At 45.9% G+C, this 15,686-nt stretch overlaps 1 protein-coding gene across 5 annotated transcripts; it reads right to left on the bottom strand.

The window, feature by feature from the left end:
* Positions 1 to 4,499: 4,499 nt before the first annotated feature.
* CUNH15orf40 (chromosome unknown C15orf40 homolog) lies at positions 4,500 to 15,536 on the bottom strand. 5 transcript variants are annotated; one of them, XR_005974124.1, is made up of 7 exons: positions 15,397 to 15,536; positions 14,217 to 14,343; positions 11,697 to 11,824; positions 9,410 to 9,520; positions 8,474 to 9,001; positions 6,245 to 6,425; positions 4,500 to 5,617 (listed from the first exon to the last, which is right to left on the bottom strand). XR_005974124.1 is itself a non-coding variant. In XM_041649446.1 (4 exons), the coding sequence occupies exons 1-4, from the start codon at positions 15,487 to 15,489 to the stop codon at positions 9,413 to 9,415; spliced, it is 456 nt and encodes a 151-aa protein (XP_041505380.1). In that variant the 5' UTR covers positions 15,490 to 15,536; the 3' UTR covers positions 7,561 to 9,412. The 5 variants fall into 5 exon arrangements, 1 of the variants encoding a protein (XP_041505380.1); XR_005974091.1 differs by having other exon boundaries at positions 8,474 to 9,520; XR_005974115.1 differs by having other exon boundaries at positions 4,500 to 5,497; positions 8,474 to 9,520.
* Positions 15,537 to 15,686: the final 150 nt, after the last annotated feature.

The following is a 15,686-nucleotide window of genomic DNA, read 5'->3' as shown; positions in this document are numbered from 1 at the left end:
GAGCAGATTAATACAAGTTTCCAGCAAACTGCCCGCAGGACGTGACTGCTTTCAGGATGATGTTAAAAGTAGACACAAAAAGGGTGGAATCTGCTGGGTGTGGCGCACGCCTTTAATCTCACCACGAGGAGGAAGAGGCAGGAGGTCTCGAGTTCAAGGCAAGCCTGGTAGTGAGGTCCAGGACAGCCAGGGCTACATAGAAAGACCATATCTTTAAGGTGGTGGTAGTTGGGGGGGGGGGGTGGAATCTTACCACAGGACAACATGGATAGAACTTCTGGAGGTTACTGTGTTCAGTGAAAAGAGCCAGACACAGAGACTTAATACCACATCCACTAGCAGAGACTAAAACTATGTTGACCACATAAAAGTATAGGGTAGCACAGAGATTACTAGAAACCAGGAAGGGAAGGGGGTGGGGGGCAGAGTTAGTAATGGATTCCAAAATAAAATTAGTAGTGGGAAGTAGTTCTAACATCTTTGAATGGAATCACTGTAAGACTCACATTTTCTAAAGTAGAGGACTGAGTTCCCGACACATCAAAATGATAGAGTGAGATCACAGAAATGCTAATTACCCAGCTTTGGTTGTTATACTGCCCACGGTATCAAATTCTACTATATTCCAAAAAAATTCAAATACTGTGACAGTTACAAAGCAAACAAGTACACAGCACAGAACTAGGTACATAAGAACACGGAACGCAGGTTCTTGCCTCCCGAGTTTGAGGAAGGCCTTTCTGGGTTGGGTTAAGAGGTTCGGCCCACAGTCTTCATGAGCTCGTACGTGTATCCATCTTGTTGTGTCTGGAAAATGCTGGTTCCTTGGAGTCATCATTCCTTGGTGACCTGCACCAGGTTTTTTCTCTTAGGCCACCAACCAACTCCCAAATCACGACGCAGGTTTATTCTTAGCTTTCAGTGCTTCACCTACCTTACGCATGTTTCTGTCTAGCTTTTTTTTTTTTAAACTTAACCTGTTTCTCTTTATCTACATCCTGCATCGGGGCTTTTTACCTGTTCCTATTTTCTTCGTGTCTCTGTTTGTGCCTGGTTGGCAGCCACCTGGCTTCTGGCCACGAATATCTTCTCCTCTCCTCGAGCCTAGACTTCTCCTATTTATTCTCTCTGCCTGCTAACTCCGCCTATCCTTTCTCTGCCTAGCTATTGGCCGTGCGCCTCTTTATCAGACCCCTCAGGGGCTTTAGACAGGCAAGGTGAACCAGATGCGACACATCTTTACATCATTTAACAAAGAGAGCAGAAAACAAAACTAACACAGCTTTACACGGTTAAAGTAATATCCTGCCGCATCAACAAATGCAGTAGTATTCCGCAACACCCGCCTCTGAATCTTACAGTCTCTTCTGCCTCCTCCTCCTCCACAGAGGTTTCCATAGGACATCCCACTGAGGTTCAGTGGTCCACAGTCTCTCACGCTCTGCGCTTTGTCCAGCTGTGGTGTCTCTGTTAATCACCATCTCCTGCATAAACAAGCTTCTCTGGTGAGGGCTCTGCGGGTATAGCGTGGGGAGAACTCCACAGGTTCAAGCCACACAAAAATCCCAGCACTAAGAAGGGGAAGTGGGCACAGGCCCTCCCCTAACCAAGAAGCTATATGCGAGTGATACCTGATGGGAAAGGGGAATCCGTTTCCTCCCACTGAGTCCCTGGGTATATCCACTACACCCCAGGACAGGCCCTATGCCCAGGAGTTGTTGGCCAATACAAAACAGAATCCATGTTTTTTATGCTTTTTTTTGTTTTGTTTTATAAGTTTTTCTTATTGATTTTCCTTCTTTAAATTTTGACTTAACATTTTATGTTTTTGGTTGTTTTTCCTGTGGGTTTTGTTTGTTTTGATAGAGAACATGAAGTTGAATGAGTAGGGAGATGGGGAGGATCTTGGAGGAGTTGGAGAGGGAGGGAAAGAATATGATCAAAATATATTGTAAAAGCTTTTTTTTAAAAAAAAAAACAAAAATGTAAAAAGTAGTTCAATTCACCAGTGTACGCCTTTAATCCCAGCTCTCGGGAGGCAGAGGCAGGTGGATCTCTGTGAGTTCGAGGCCAGCCTGGTGTACAGAGTGAGTTCCAGGACAGCCAAGGCTACACAGAGAAACAAAGCAAAACAGTAAGTAGTTAGGCTCACAGGGCGGGGGTGTGGCTCTGGAAGAGCCCGCCCAGCCCTCACAAAGTTTAATCTCTGAAATAATGGGAGATTATTATACAAGCTACATAGCGTGCTTGAGGCCAGTCTGGCTGCATGAGACTCTGTCTCAAAAAAAATTAAAGTTCATCTCACAAATACCTCACCAGGTTCTTCACGGCCGAGGAACTAATTTAGTTGGTGTTTCATTCTGTCCCTAAGGGCACAGAGAGTCTGATGTATTAATTACCAGTTAAGTTTTCTCTGGGTTTCAGTGACATCTCCTGAGACCAGTTCTGGGAGGATGTGATTATGATCTCATGGTTTTTTTCCACTGCCAGGGCCTTTAACTCCCTACAGTCTCCAGCCTTTGTCTGCATGAGATAAACAAAGCTGTTCTCCTTGCTAAAGCCAGAGAGCTTGGCTGTCTTGTGTTCTTTTTCCTCTTTTAAATTTCTTTAATTACGTATACTCCATGTATATACAAAATAAGTGTAAAAAGTGAGTGAGGTGGTATAAAAATTAGTAGCCTTCACCCAAACAATTGTATATTCTTAGACCTGTTTACACACACACACACACACACACACACACACACACACCTCCTCATTCACTTAACAGAATGCAATAGATATCACTCTAGGTCAATAACAGATTCAAACTTAATGATTTAATTTTAAATATTGTATGGGCTTGCCATTGAGTGAATGACTATTCTCTTGGTAGATCCTCGGGGATTCTCTCTTCGTTTTCCACACACTAGCTAACAGTGCTACGTTACCTTTGTAGACTTACCCTTTGGTGCTTTCGTTCTGTGGTCTGTGGCGAGCACTCTGAAAAGGGAAATTGTGAGGTCAAAGGGCACCACTTAAAACACTACATGTGTTTGTATCGTCCTTGAAGTGGGAGGATCCGCTCTAAACGTGGGTGCACCATGTCCTGGGCTGCGGCCCTGGCCTGCGTAGAAAGGAGGCAATGAGCCAAGCATGACTTCCTGACTACAGGGCCGTGTGGCCGACTGCCTCGCCGCTACTGCTGTGCCCTCCCCATCCCGACAGACTGGACCCTCAAACTGAATTGAAATAACCCGTTTTAGCCTGTTTTTGTCCAATGCCTTGTCACGAAAGTGGCCAATATGCAAAAATCACAGTGGCTTTTTTCCTATGACTTCAAATTTTTGACTGGCTTGGAACTCACTCTGTAGACCAGGCTGGTCTTAAACCTACAGACATCTGCCAGCCTCTGTCTCCTGAGTGTTGAAATTAAAAGTGTATGTAACCATAAAAAAAAATAAAATAAAATAAATAAAACAAAAAAGACTTCAAATTTTTAAGAAGTTTTTTAAAGGAGGACTCATTGATTTTATTATCACATCCGTTTCTTTTTTTTTGAAGATTTATTTTTCTACTATGTACACAGTATTCTGTATCCATGTATGCCCACAGTCCAGAAGACAACGTATCTCATTATAGATGGTTCTGAGCCACCATGTGGTTGCTGGGAGTTGAACTCAGGACCTCTGGGAGAGCAGCCAGTGCTTTTAACAACTGAGCCATTTCCCGAGCCCCTTAAGAAGTTTTTTTTTTTAACATTGTCATCGTGTGGGTGAGTGGGTGAAGCATATGATGTGCCCATGAGCGGGCACACACGTGCCACAGTGTATGTGTGGTGTTGGGACTTCCAGGAGTCAGTTCTCTCACAGTGGGTCTGGATTCCGGGACCCAAAGCAGGTGTCAAAGCTTGCACAGCAGTGTCTGAACCCACTACACAGTGGCTCGCAACCTGTGGCTAACATATCCTACACATCAGATACTCACAACTCATAACAGTGGCAAGATGACAATTGTGAATTAACATCAAAAATAGTTTTATAGTTGGGGTCACCGCAACATGAGGAACTGTATCATAGCGTCGCAGGGTTAGGAAGGTTGAGACCCGCTGCTGCACTAAATCATCTCACTGGGCCAACTTCAGCTTGGTGGCTGATTGGTCACAAGCTGCTCAGCCTTTGTAATCCCAGCGTTTACTAGGATGCTTCACTGCTGGCTGTCATGACGTCTTTGTCACCTGGAATGCTGCACCTTTTTGTCAATTCCTCTTTTTTTTTTTCTTGACCATTTTCTTGTCTTTAAACTTTTCCTTGCCTAGGCTTCTTTGACTTGTCCTGTGTTCCACCTGTTACTTTGTTTCCAGCATGGTCTTTAGCTCCCTGATGCTTTTTTTCTTTTTATTATTTTCTTTCTTTCTTTTCTTTTTTTCCTTTTTATTATTTTCTTTCTTTTCTTTTTTTTCCTTTTTTTTTTTTTTTTTTTTTTTTTTTTTTTTTTTTTTTGGTGTTTCAAGACAGGGTTTCACTGTAGTTTTAGAGCCTGTCCTGGAACTAGCTCTTGTAGACCAGGCTGGCCTCGAACTCACAGAGATCCGTCTGCCTCTGCCTCCCAAGTGCTGGAATTAAAGGCATGTGCCACGACCACCCGGCTTCTTATTATTCTCAAAGACGTATTATTTTTAATCATGCGTATGTGTGAGTATGTGCGTGTGTGTGTGGGCATCCCAGTCCAGAGGTATTGGACTTCCTGGAGCTGGAGTTACAGGTGGTTGTGAATCATGAATGTGGGTCCTGGGAACTGAACTCAGTCCTCTGGAAGAGCAGCCTGGATCCTAATTGCTAGCCGGCTTTCTAGCTCTCTCTTTTTAAACTCAGGCCTGCTTAGGGTGTTTCCCCAGGACCTGACGTGAGCAGGTGTCATGTGGCAAGCAGCTACCTACCATATGGACAGTACAGCCTCAGAAGAGAGTAGAGGTTTGCCCTCCTACCAATAATTTGCTTCCTTCCTCTGCATTGTGCTGCTGACCTCCAGGGATCTGAGGAAATCTAAGGCTTTGTCATAATTCGGAAGCCCCTGTGATGGCAGAACACATCACCGGTGAGGCGACTGTCGTGTAAAATGACTAAGGTGGCTCTAACTTTGGCTGCGGAGTTCGGGGATTCCCTGGCTCTAATCCCAGCCTCTCTGAGACACCTTCAAAGGATGGCATTTGTAGATTTCTCACGGGGGCAGGCTGTTCTCATTAGAAGATCCCACTACACAGCCTATGGGTGGGTGTGTTCTTCAGTCAACTAAACGGGCACGTCAGGGACCTGGCCAGTTGTCCTGCTCAGTGCCATTTTCAGAAACTCTGACGCGCGGTGGGATCTCTGAAAGCGCCGGAGCAGAGGGAAGGGCTTAGGATCCTGCTGTCTTCCATGGCGCTCACCTGGACGGCTGAGTACCCAGCTGGCTCTCAGCCAACACTGTCCTGCGAGAAACTTTTCAGGGCCAAGGGATCTAAGCTTCAAGAACATCTCTGGAAAGACAAGAGATTCTGAGCGTGTGGGAACCGCAGTGCGGAAGGAAAGTCCTACAACTGCATTGACCGGCGTCAAAGTAGTCGTCGATTTCTGCTGCGGCGCCACAGTGCCACCTCCTGGATGTAAACGGAAAATTCTGAATTTTTTAAGTCCTCATCACGTATATTAAAATGATTTGAATTTGGGGTCATGGCAGGTTCTAAATACTTATATATTCTGCCCTACAGTTAAGGAACTACTTAACCAAATCCTCGAAAACTCGAGATAGAACATTGTAGTTCGCAGCCTTAGAGAACCTTCTAAAATTCCTATCTTTGGCTTTTTAAAGCCTTAAACACTGCCAAGGTCCCACTTGGGTCCTCTGATTGTCTCTCTGTCCTCGAGCCAAAGGAAAGATATGGAATGATTCCCAGAAATCAGAAGCCCAAAGTGTGCCTCTGCCTCCTGAGCAGGATGAGCCCAACTTTTTCCTTTCCCACTTTCTGCTCATGTACGGTGGAAGAACCCAAGTTCCTACAGTCGTGCAGGGGAGACTGTCCCTTCTGGTGGAAGTGAGGGTGACAGATGAGGGGCTACAGCATCACCTTGACACTGGTTCCTCTGTTACCTCAGACCTCATTTACAGCACTGGCAAAGCCGGGGTCCCCAGGCTAGCACGGGACAAGAACAGCGGTGCCATTGCGTAGACTGTGGGGTATCTGCCTCTCAGAATTAACTGGGGGCAGATCAGGTTAGAATCCTACCTGGAAAAGGCTAACAGAGGCTGGATTTTGTGTCCTTGTTCCTGGCTCTACTTCAGTATTCTTGAGGTGAGATCAAACCTGGGTCCGACTGAAGAGAGTTGCCGACCCGGTCTTCTGGGGCAGGTCCACGTTCCCATCAATGAGGATGAGAGGCGATTAGGACTGCTGAAGGCGACCACATCTGCAGAGGGAGAAGGGACTGTCCTAGAACACAGCCCCTGGACCAGTTCCAGACTGTGTCACTAGGATGGATCTTTTTGCTTATTCGTTTATCTGGACACAAGATCTCACTGTTTAACCCAGGCCTGACTCAAACTTACTGCACAGCCCAGGTTGGCCTTGAATTTTAGATTCTCCTGCCGCAGCCTCCCCAAAGTGGGGTTATAGGTCTGTACCCCCATGCTCAGTCGTGATGTGTCTTGTTAGAAAATAACGTTATGAGTCTGCCGGTGGTGGTGCATGTCTTTAAGCTCAGCACTTGGGAGGCGGAGGCAGGAGGATCTCTGTGAGTTTGAGGCCAGCCTAGTCTACACAGTGAGTTCTAGGACAAATAGGACTAGACAGTTTTCTCAAGAGAAGTAAAGAAATCGAGCTGGAGCTGGAGTGGGGTAGACATCTGTGCCCAGAGGTAGGTGAACTTGACGCTAGCAGTTTGAGATGAGTCTGGGCAACATAGTTAGGCCCCATGTTCAGAAAAAAAAAATATTGTAGTGAAACCTGGTTCCTACCCAGCCTCCACTGATAGTTTTTGATTCTGATCTCCATTCCTAGTTTGCTCCAGAGTCTGCTGATCCTATCTCCAGCTCTGGGATGGGCCTTAATTGGCCTAAAATGATTAGGATAAACCTCTTTCCTAATCACTGCTTCAGCTAGTTGGCATTTCTTGCCAAGAGGGTGGTTTAGACACTCCTATGATCTGATTTGATGCAAGGTGGAAGGGGACGGGACTTTTGGAAAACAATGGCCGAGCTCTTCAGGGCGGGCTCCATTGCAGAGGGTTAGCATATGGATATGACTCCCCCCCCCCCCCCCCCCCCCCCCGCCACACACACAAAGGAACTGGGCCTGAGCATTAGGCTGGCATCACAGAAGAAAGGAAGGGGGAACTTTGTGACATCGCTGCTCTGTGAAACCCTTAAACACCTCTGGACTCTGTGAGCATGCTAACACATTCTTGACATGTGTTTCTGCTACCTAAGAAGCTTCCTGTAGCGAGCTGTGCAAGGCCACAGGTGAAATGCCTGTGAGACCCAGTGGAACTGTGGGAAAGTTCTCCAGCCCAAACCACACAAAACAAGTACTCAGAAGCAGTGTGGTAGAGGGTCTTACAAGACAGGGCAGCTGGTTTAAACCAGTTCTGCCTCTAAGCAGCACAGGGCTTTGGATAAGCTTCCCAACTGCTCCTGTCCTTGGCTCCTGGGAAGGAACTGCTAGTTCTTTCACACCAAGCATTTCTACAATCGGTGTTTCTTGTGGACTTGGTTGTTAATGATCAGGTCATCACAATACATTTTCTCCTGTACTTACTGGCAAGGCACACACTACAAATCAGCAGTTATGTTACTACTAGATGAGCCTAAGCGGGCTGGGCGCGTTGTGCATGTCTGTGTATAAACCGGCACGTGGGAGGCTGGGGCAGCGGGAGCTGCAAGGCTGCACATTGACTTAGGGAGACCCTGTCTCAAAGATCAAAATGAACAACAATCTAGAGTTCTATAATGTAGGTAAGATATGTAAAACATACTTGTTATCATCTCAGCTACATATAGACATTTACAACATGTGTTATTGAGAGAGATACATGCTACCTATACAGATCTAGGGACACAGGCTCACATATCAGGCTGACCTGATACTCTATTATATAAAAGATCATCTCGAACTTATCACCCCCTGCCCTCATGTCCAGAGTGCTGGGATTACAGGTGTGAACCACCACACCAGTTTATGCAGAGCTGGGGATCAATCCCAAGTCACAGTGCCTAGCAGGACGCACTACCAACTGAGCTACCACCCAGCTCACGGATGGGATCTCTGGTGGGCTTTACAAGGAAAAGGACTTCCAGGTAATCTTTCTCCTCTTCTTTTTTAAAAGACTTATTTTTTTAATTTGTATGTATGTATGTATGTATGTGTCTGTCTGTCTGTCTGTTTCTGTGTATCTGTGTGTACATATGAGTGTGGGTGCTCTCAGATCAGAGGCTCTGGATCCCTTGAAGATGGAGTTACCGGCAGTTGTGAGGCATCCCACATCGCGTTGTTGGGAAGTGAACTCAAGTCCTCTCCAAGAGCAGCAAAGCTTCTTAACCGCGAGCCATGGCCCCGCCACTTCTTTACTCTTTTAAGATCTTTGGAGATTCCTAAGAACTTCTCGATTAGAAGATTTACAAGGTTTTCAAAACTAACTGACTGACATTACGTTACAGGTCTATGATTATTTACTTTTTCACAAAATGTTCCATACACTTTTTAAAAGATATAAAAAACATTTTGGCATTTAAATAAACATCTTAAAATAGAAGTTGGATTATAAAGCAGCATGAAATGGTTTTCACTTGTAAACAGAATTAGGAACCCCCAGAATCCAAAACACTGTGGTGATGTGAGGCTCAAGGCACCAATGGGAGTCAAGGGAGCTAGGTTCCCGCTGTCGTCTTGTACGCGGTGATCTTCAACTGGTCTCCTGATGTCTGCAGATCAGAGGCACCACCGTGGACAGCAGAGGGTGAGGTTGATCATCCTGATTGGCTTGTCCAGCTGTCCCGTGGTGAAGCCATAAAATTAGAGTAACATATTTCAGGCTGTTTAATGTGCATGTGTGTGCACATACACACAGGAATCACATGCCTGCAGGTGCCCTCAGAGGTCAGAAAAAAATGTTGGGACAGCCTGGAACTGGAATTTCAGGATGAGTCCTCTGATGTGGGTGCTGGGGGCCAAGCCCAGGACCCCTGGAAGAGCACCAAGTGCTCGTAACTACTGAGGCATCTCTTCGGCTCCAACGGAGAGGGATTTTAGAGCCTATATTTAATGGATAGACTTAAATTTTCTACTTTTATTTTAATCTGATTTGTGTGTGTGTATTCCATTGCCTATGTCTGGACACATATATGTTTTCTTATTGAGCCACCTCTGTGTTGTTATTGAAACTCCTGAAGGACGTACTTATCATTTCTTGCCTTTATTTTTTTCAGCTTCCTTTTTCAGTTTCTCCAAGACCACTTCTGGAGTCGTAGAGGCCAAGAGTTTCACCACCTTTTCCCGAGATTTACCACCCTGAAACCAGAAGGAAAAAGACAACTCAGCATCCTAATACTGGCAGGAGCAATAGACCTCTGTCTCCCCTGCAGCATGTCTTCATGGGGTGTCATGGATGGCCCCCCCAATAGCCTAGTGTGGTGGTTTAAAAGAAAATGTCCCCCAAAGGGAGTGGCACTATTAGGTGTGGCCTTGGAGGAAGTGTGTCCCCGTGGGGGTGGGGTTTGAGGTCTCTTTTGCTCAAGTTTTTTTTTTTTAAATATTTATTTATTTATTATTTATACAATATTCTGTCTGTGTGTATGCCTGCAGGCCAGAAGAGAAGGGCACCAGCCCTCATTACAGATGGTTGTGAGCCACCATGTGGTTGCTGGGAATTGAACTCAGGACCTTTGGAAGAGCAGGCAATGCTCTTAACCGCTGAGCCATCTCTCCAGCCCTTTTGCTCAAGTTTTACTCGGTGTGACGCTCAGTCCATTTCCTGTCACCTTGTGATCAAGGTGTAGCCAGCATCATGTGTCCCTGAATGCTGCCATGCTCCCCATCACAATGATAATGGACTAAAACCTCTGAAACTGTAAGCTACTAACTCAATGAAATGATTTACTCTTCTGTAAGACTTGCCCTGGTCATGGCTTCTCTTCACAGCAATAGAGACCCTAAGGCATCTGGGCACACTCTCTCCTGGACACTTGTACCTTAAAACAAATTTGTATGACTCTCCAGGGTTTCTTGGCTTTCTACTTCAATTTTTATAATGGAAGTTTGGCATTAAAATTTCAAGATGAATGTTTACAATATTCTAATTTCTTCTTCTTTTTTTCTTTCAAGACAAGGTATCATGCAGATCAGATTAGTGCAAACTCAATATACAGCCAAGGGTGAACTTGACCCCTGACCCTGTCTGTCTTTCTCAGGGGCTGGGATTACAGGTACATCCCACTATGCCTGGCCAGTATTCTAGTTTCAAGTAATTTGTTTTAAATACAAAGGAAAATAATTTCAAAATATTAAGCATGACAATTTAGTATAAACTTCTTATAACACCTAAGTCTAAACAAATTGCTCTTTTCTAAATTGTTACACATTTCTGAAAATTTCAAACAGAAAGCAACCACACATCTAAGTACTATGATTTCACAATCATCTAAAACAACTCTTAAAAAGATTTACTCGAAACATGCCTTTTATAAAACAGAATTTGAGCGGGAATTTATCTGGATGGACTGTGTGTACACACAGAGAGTGGAAGTGTGCCTTAGGCTACCGTCAGACCTGGAGCACTGCCAAAGTCAGACATTGTCTGCCACAGGGTGGACGAGGTAAAGGAAGTGGCCTGTTAAGAGGATTTTTAGGCATAGATTATTAATCAATTATTAATCATCATTGATTATTAATCAATGACTTTAAATGGCAGCCAGATATGAACTGCAGGGGACATACAGCATGAGACCACATGCAGAACTTAAAACATGAACTTGGCCTGCTCCCTTGCAGACAGACTCTATTTCAGCATGACCACAGAGACGCCAGCGGCCTGCTCCTAAAAATCATTCTCTGAAGATTCTGAAGTAAAACCAAGGTATCAATGTCATATAAACTAATCTTCACAAGGGCATCCTCTAGAGAGCAGAGTCAGCGTGAGGTCATAATTACTTGTTGAACTTCTTAATGGAGATGACAAACAGAGAACCATTTTACGGTATTTCTGTATGATGATGTCTTAAAGGAAGTGAGCAAGGTTAATCTGACAGTAGGTACAGTGATGAATTTAGAAAGGAGAAAAACGCTGTAAATGAGCAAAACGAAGGACTGTAAGTAGAGAGGGCCCGTCTCAATAAAACAGAGGCAGTGTGGCTGAAAGAGACTATGAAGCTACAGAATTTTGTATTTAAAAGAATATGAGTTTTTAAAATTGGCCTTACAAGACAGGAGAGATGGCTCAGTGGCTAAGAACACTGGCTGCTTTTCCAGAGGACCCAGGTTTGATTCCCAACACCCACATGGTGGCCCACAGCCATCTGTAACTCCAGTCCTAGGGGACCTGACATGCTCCTCTGGGCTCTAAGGGTACAGACACACACGCAGTCAAAACAGCCATACACGTAAAACTATTTGAAAAACTGGCTTTACAAAAATTACAGGACGTATGAACTATGGTCCGTATGTAATAATTTAGAAGGGAGAGTCCTACCTTATCCAGAACCACGTCACTCTTCCTGAGCTCCAAGACTTTGGACAGATACCGACAGAGTTCCGCATTCGCTTCTCCCTCGGATGGAGGGGCTGCGATCGCCACGCCAACAGCCTCGGTGGTCAGATCTGGAAAGAAATGGCATGAACTTCACCCTTAAGGGGATCTTTCCCTCCACGGAGCCAGGAACTGTCCAACCGTTTGATTTACCCGGCACAGGCTTTCGGTTAATAACTGCTGAGCTAAGTCCAGCCTCCTGCGCACAAACAAGGACTGAATGGTTAAACGAATACCTCAGGGAACGAGATAAATAGGTCCCTGCAGTTACAGAGCACACACCCACAAAAGAGAAAACCCTAACTGGGCAGGTCCAGAGTCCTAGGGAGCACCCTGGATTTAGGCACCTAGAAACTGCGTTTGAACAGCAAGAGCTCCAGGAAGGGAGTCGGGCTGGCCTTCAGCTCCAACGTCACTGAGGGAGTGCAGGGATGAAGCGGCACCCTTGATGGCACAGGCTTCAGGGTGTCACATCAGGGAAAGCCAGCCAAGCCCTAGGCCAGGTTCCTATCTCTTGTGATCCGTATTTTAAATGTCTTCAACATCCCAGGCGCTCAGCACTTGTCTCACTGTTGTGTTAGGAGCGGCGGGGCTGCATCCCCGGCACCCGGCCGCTGGCACGGCTAGCTTTACCCGAAATAATTACACGGAAACTGTATTCTTTTAAACACTGCCTGGCCCATTAGTTCCAGTTTCTTATTGGCTAGCTCTTACATATCGACCTAACCCATTTCTAATAATCTGTGTAGCTCCACGAGCCGGCTTACCAGGAAAGATCTTAACCTGCGTCTGTCTGGAGTGGGAGAATCATGGCGACTCCTTGAATCAGCTTCTTTCTCCCAGCATTCTGTTCTGTTTACTCCGCCTACCTAATTTTATGTCCTATTAAAGGGCCAAGACAGTCTCTTTATTTAACCAATGAAATTAACACAAGACAGAAGACTCTCCCCCATCAGTCTCACAGTTTACACTACCTGGAAGAGCATACAGCCTTCCCAAAGGGCTTCCCCATAATTTGGTACCACTGTTACCCCCATTGTACAGGTGAGGCAACTGAAGTCAAGCACACGCCCTGTAGCCTTCACAGTTCTTAGGAGAGAAAGCTCTGACTGGAAGCAGCCTGCAAATGCGCTTGAGCTGGTCCTGCACCCGGGGCCGCGTACACTTGTGCCCTGGGTAACAGCATGTCTCTATGTCCCACAAGAATGAGACAGTAGAGTGGCTCTTCCATTGTCTCTCAGATGCTCAGTTTTTCATCCTAGCATCTTTGAAATCAAGCCATGTCTTATAGAAGATAGAAGAGTTTAGTTGGTCTGATTTTTAAAAATGTACATAGACACTCATGTACCTTATAGTTGATTCCATATTAGATTTGGCTTGGGAAATACTGACCAAAAAGTTGGGCTTGGGGCACAAACCTATAATCCTTCCGAGGCTGAGGCAGAAGGTAAGTTTGAGCCTAGCATAGGCTACACAGCAATGAAAGAAAGGGGGGGGGGGGAGAAAGAAGGAAGAAAGTAAGAGGAAGGAAGGAAGGAAAACTGGCCAAAGTATGGTTAACAGATACAAGATAACAAGGCCATTAGCACAAACCAGACCTATCTAGCACTTTGATTTTGGTGTAGTATTATTTTCTTTTCTTTTTTAAGATTTTATTTATTTCTTATATATAGTATTCTGCCTTCATGTCTGCCTGCAGGCCAGAAGAGGGCACCAGATCTCATTACAGATGGTTGTGAGCCACCATGCGGTTGCTGGGAATTGAACTCAGGACCTTGGGAAGAGAAGCCAGTGCTCTTAACCTCTGGGCTATCTCTTCAGTCCCTTGGTGTAGTATTTTCAAAATATAAAAATAATTTGGTATACAAAGCTTTATCTTGAAAATAAATATTTTTCAAGATAATGCAGTTCAAACTTTAACTCTGCATAGGAATCAGCCAGGGGTCTCGGAGCTCAGGCTGTCTCCCACTTTTCAGGTTAATAATCATCAACGCTATACCAAGGCATCGCTTCTCTCTGTCGGTGTCTAGGCTACACATCGGTTTGCTTTGTTGTTTAGAGACAGGGTCTTGTTTGTACTGACGGACCTCAAACTCAAGATCCCCCTGCCTCAGTTCCTAAATATCTGTGACTTACTGGTACTTGATGTGACCAGGCCATCTCCACAGCACCACATTTTTTTAAAGGAAGAGATACAATGGTTTCCATTTAAAAAGGAAGAGATCTAATGGTTTCCATTTAAAAAGGAAGAGATACAATGGTTTCCATTTAACTTGGTATTAAATATTGCACATCTGTTTCAAATACCTCTGCGAGAGAATATAGGGTTTTAAATAGAGAAGTTCTAAAGCGTATCTAAAAATACCATTTATAGCCACAGGCTAGGCTACCAGCTAGCGAGGCAGAGAGAAGGTGAAGTGACAGCCTGGCCCACGCAGGAATCCCATTGGTGCTCAGATGTACCTGTTACAGCATTTTGTTTAGAGCCGGGTTTGGCATGGATGGCGATGGTGACACAGCCTTTAGGATCGGTTGCCACAGGCCCTGCGGGAGGAAGTGGTGTCTCTGGTTCCTTGGTTTGGTTTTTACCCTGAAATGACACACACAAGTTTACAGGTTACGAGACATTTCACCGCACTTTTCTCTTGACCCATTACTGCCCCTCACCTTCACTAAATCAGGCTTCCCATCCAGCAGCCGGGGGCTTTCCATCCCTCAAGGACCCTGTCAGCCTCCCACCAGCCCACAGTGTTTGTACGGCCTGGGAAGGCCTGACTCTGGCCTCCACACCTTTATGCTGCTTTCTCTTTAGTTAGTTTCAATTAATTCACTTTCTCCTCAAGTAGAGCTATTATTTACCATTTACTTGGTGTAGCATAAAGCTGGAAGTGTGTGTGTGTGTGTGTGTGTGTGTGTGTGTGTGCGCGCGCGCGCCCTGTTTAGATCTCATTCTGGCTACCTTAGAGCTTGTTACTATAGGCTGCTGTATAGTTCCTATTCTTCGCAAGTAGAGCCATTTATTAGTCATATTTATATCCAATGCGCCCTAAAGCTCGGAGTGGGTGAGAGGGTGAGGGGTGGGTTGCAGAAATAATAATAATAATAATAATAATAATAATAATAATGACGGGCACTTAAACGCCACGGTAAGAACATTTTATTCATAAATTCCATGGCAGTATGCAGACAGTGGATATGAAGAGATACTCCCTTGACCTCGAGGAGCTGGGACCACAGCGCGAGAGAACCATAATAAAGCACAAAATTGTGCTAACTGCACCAATGAAGTACACATCCACAGCCTATTTCTGCATGGAGAAAGGCACCCAGGGCTGGGGAGCTGGGGAAGGTGTCAGCAGGTGGCAGTGTCTGAGCAGGGTCACAGAAAGGAGTTGGAGTTGAGGAAGGTAGATGTCAGGGGAGGGGATGCCGCCTCCACGAACATTAGGAGGCAGAACGCAGTCTGCCGGGAAGTGCAACCCTCGAAGTGCGGGCTAATGCGCGGTTCAGAAGGCTCGGACCTGGACCTGGACCCGAGTGACAAGGTGTCAGGGAGGTCTTCCACCCGCCAGGCGCCGCTTCTAGTCCCTGCCGGTGTAGCCCCGTGGACCGCCCTCTCCACACCACGGGTCTTGCCACTGGCCTTGCTCGTCGCGCCGGCTTTCTTAGGCATCGTGGAACCAGACAGGAGTCTAGCGGGAGCCGAAACGCCGCGACCCACCGCCAGCTGCAGCATCCCAAGCCCGCCGGAGCCGCCAAGAGCCCCCGAGCGGAGTGGCGGAAGAGTCCTCTGCGCCTGCGCACGTCGCGGGCGGAAGCAGCGTGCACGCCCTGCCCTCATCTGAGAGCGACACCTTGCGCCCGGGTTTCGTTCTTTTGGAACCTGCCTGCCAGGGGTGTGATCACGTGTAGAGCCATCTTTGTCCTTAGGAG

The sequence above is a fragment of the Microtus oregoni genome, unplaced genomic scaffold (genome assembly GCF_018167655.1).
Source record: "Microtus oregoni isolate MIOR12 unplaced genomic scaffold, Mior012 000000F_ref0000247, whole genome shotgun sequence".
Taxonomy (NCBI): domain Eukaryota; kingdom Metazoa; phylum Chordata; class Mammalia; order Rodentia; family Cricetidae; genus Microtus; species Microtus oregoni.
The sequence above is the reverse complement of the archived record's forward strand: the minus strand, read 5'-3'. Positions and strand labels throughout refer to the sequence as shown.

Coding starts and splice junctions, on each gene's coding strand:
- CUNH15orf40 (XM_041649446.1), bottom strand. CDS start 15,489: ATGCTGCAGCTGGCGGTGGGTCGCGGCGTTTCGGCTCCCGCTAGACTC. Junction 14,344..15,396: donor AAGCCGGCGCGACGAGCAAG/GCCAGTGGCAAG, acceptor GTGTCATTTCAG/GGTAAAAACCAAACCAAGGA. Junction 11,825..14,216: donor TAAACAAAATGCTGTAACAG/GTACATCTGAGC, acceptor ATTTCTTTCCAG/ATCTGACCACCGAGGCTGTT.